The sequence below is a fragment of the Frankliniella occidentalis genome, unplaced genomic scaffold (assembly GCF_000697945.3).
Source record: "Frankliniella occidentalis isolate FOCC.00 unplaced genomic scaffold, Focc_3.1 Scaffold10, whole genome shotgun sequence".
NCBI classification, from domain to species: Eukaryota; Metazoa; Arthropoda; class Insecta; order Thysanoptera; family Thripidae; genus Frankliniella; species Frankliniella occidentalis.
In genome coordinates this window covers 2,485,038-2,485,884 of record NW_026267140.1, presented here as the reverse complement: position 1 = coordinate 2,485,884, position 847 = coordinate 2,485,038, and the positions used below count along the sequence as shown (strand labels likewise).

The window sequence follows — 847 nt, the reverse complement described above, 5'->3', positions numbered from 1 at the left end:
TACCTGCCTGTGCTCTCCCTGCCCCTCACCGTGAGACCACTGTCCACGCGACATGTTGCTGCAGTGGTGGGGTTGAGTTTGGCTGGAACTTGGCTGCGTTTGTCTTTCCTTCTCGTGGTCTTCCTCATTGCTGGGCCATGGCGCGCGCGCGAACACACGCACACACACTCGCACATGGCAAGGTGAATGGCTCCAGAGAAGAGAATGGACGGGGTCGGGTGACACTCTGAGCGGCTATGAGATTAGTTTGGATGTTTTCATGTTAGCCTCTTGCCTCGGGTAATAGTGGTCTGCTCACCTCACTGGGCCTAGTTTACGTACGGCTGACATAATGTTCATACATGCGTTCATCTTCAGGCCATCATTTGTTGGTAAAATAGAGACATGGTCTTGAGGACTGTCTTAGAACTAAAGACTGAAAATTGGTTGTGTTGAGAACAGCAATATCGAGTGCATGAAATGACAATGTCCATAAAGCATTAGATGTTACGTTCTTCAAGCGTTAAAAGTGTGGTCTATCCTCCCCTTTCCATTCTGAAAATCCGCTGCTCAAACAAATGTTTAGTTCAGGTTGCTTCGAGTTTTAGTTCTACAGGTGCGCTTAAATCTTTCCCGTTCACTCTTGTTGAGTCCCATTTCCAAGTCAGCACTCATCCTCAAATACTTACTGGTATTTTTACTCGTGCTTTAACTCCACTCTCACTTCCTCAGTGGAGGTGGAAAGAAATTGGTCAAATGTGCAAGACCTACTTATTCATGATGCATAGAGGATTGAGCGTGAGTTGCCCCGTTACGTACGTCTCACATACACGCCGTCGCATGTCGACATTGATGGCCTAGCGTCAAG

At 47.6% G+C, this 847-nt stretch overlaps 2 protein-coding genes across 2 annotated transcripts in view; both read right to left on the bottom strand.

Annotated features, from left to right (window-relative positions):
* The window catches only part of LOC127752338 (nucleolin-like), a 1,418-nt gene extending 1,290 nt beyond the window's left edge, over window positions 1-128 (bottom strand). Inside the window, exon 1 of the mRNA XM_052277402.1 lies at window positions 30-128. Within this exon, the coding sequence (XP_052133362.1) occupies window positions 30-128 (99 nt within the window). The remainder of the gene's footprint in view (window positions 1-29) is intronic.
* Window positions 129-353: 225 nt separating this feature from the next.
* The window catches only part of LOC127752337 (uncharacterized), a 9,381-nt gene continuing 8,887 nt past the window's right edge, over window positions 354-847 (bottom strand). The window contains exon 2 of the mRNA XM_052277401.1: window positions 354-408. Within this exon, the coding sequence (XP_052133361.1) occupies window positions 354-408 (55 nt within the window). The remainder of the gene's footprint in view (window positions 409-847) is intronic.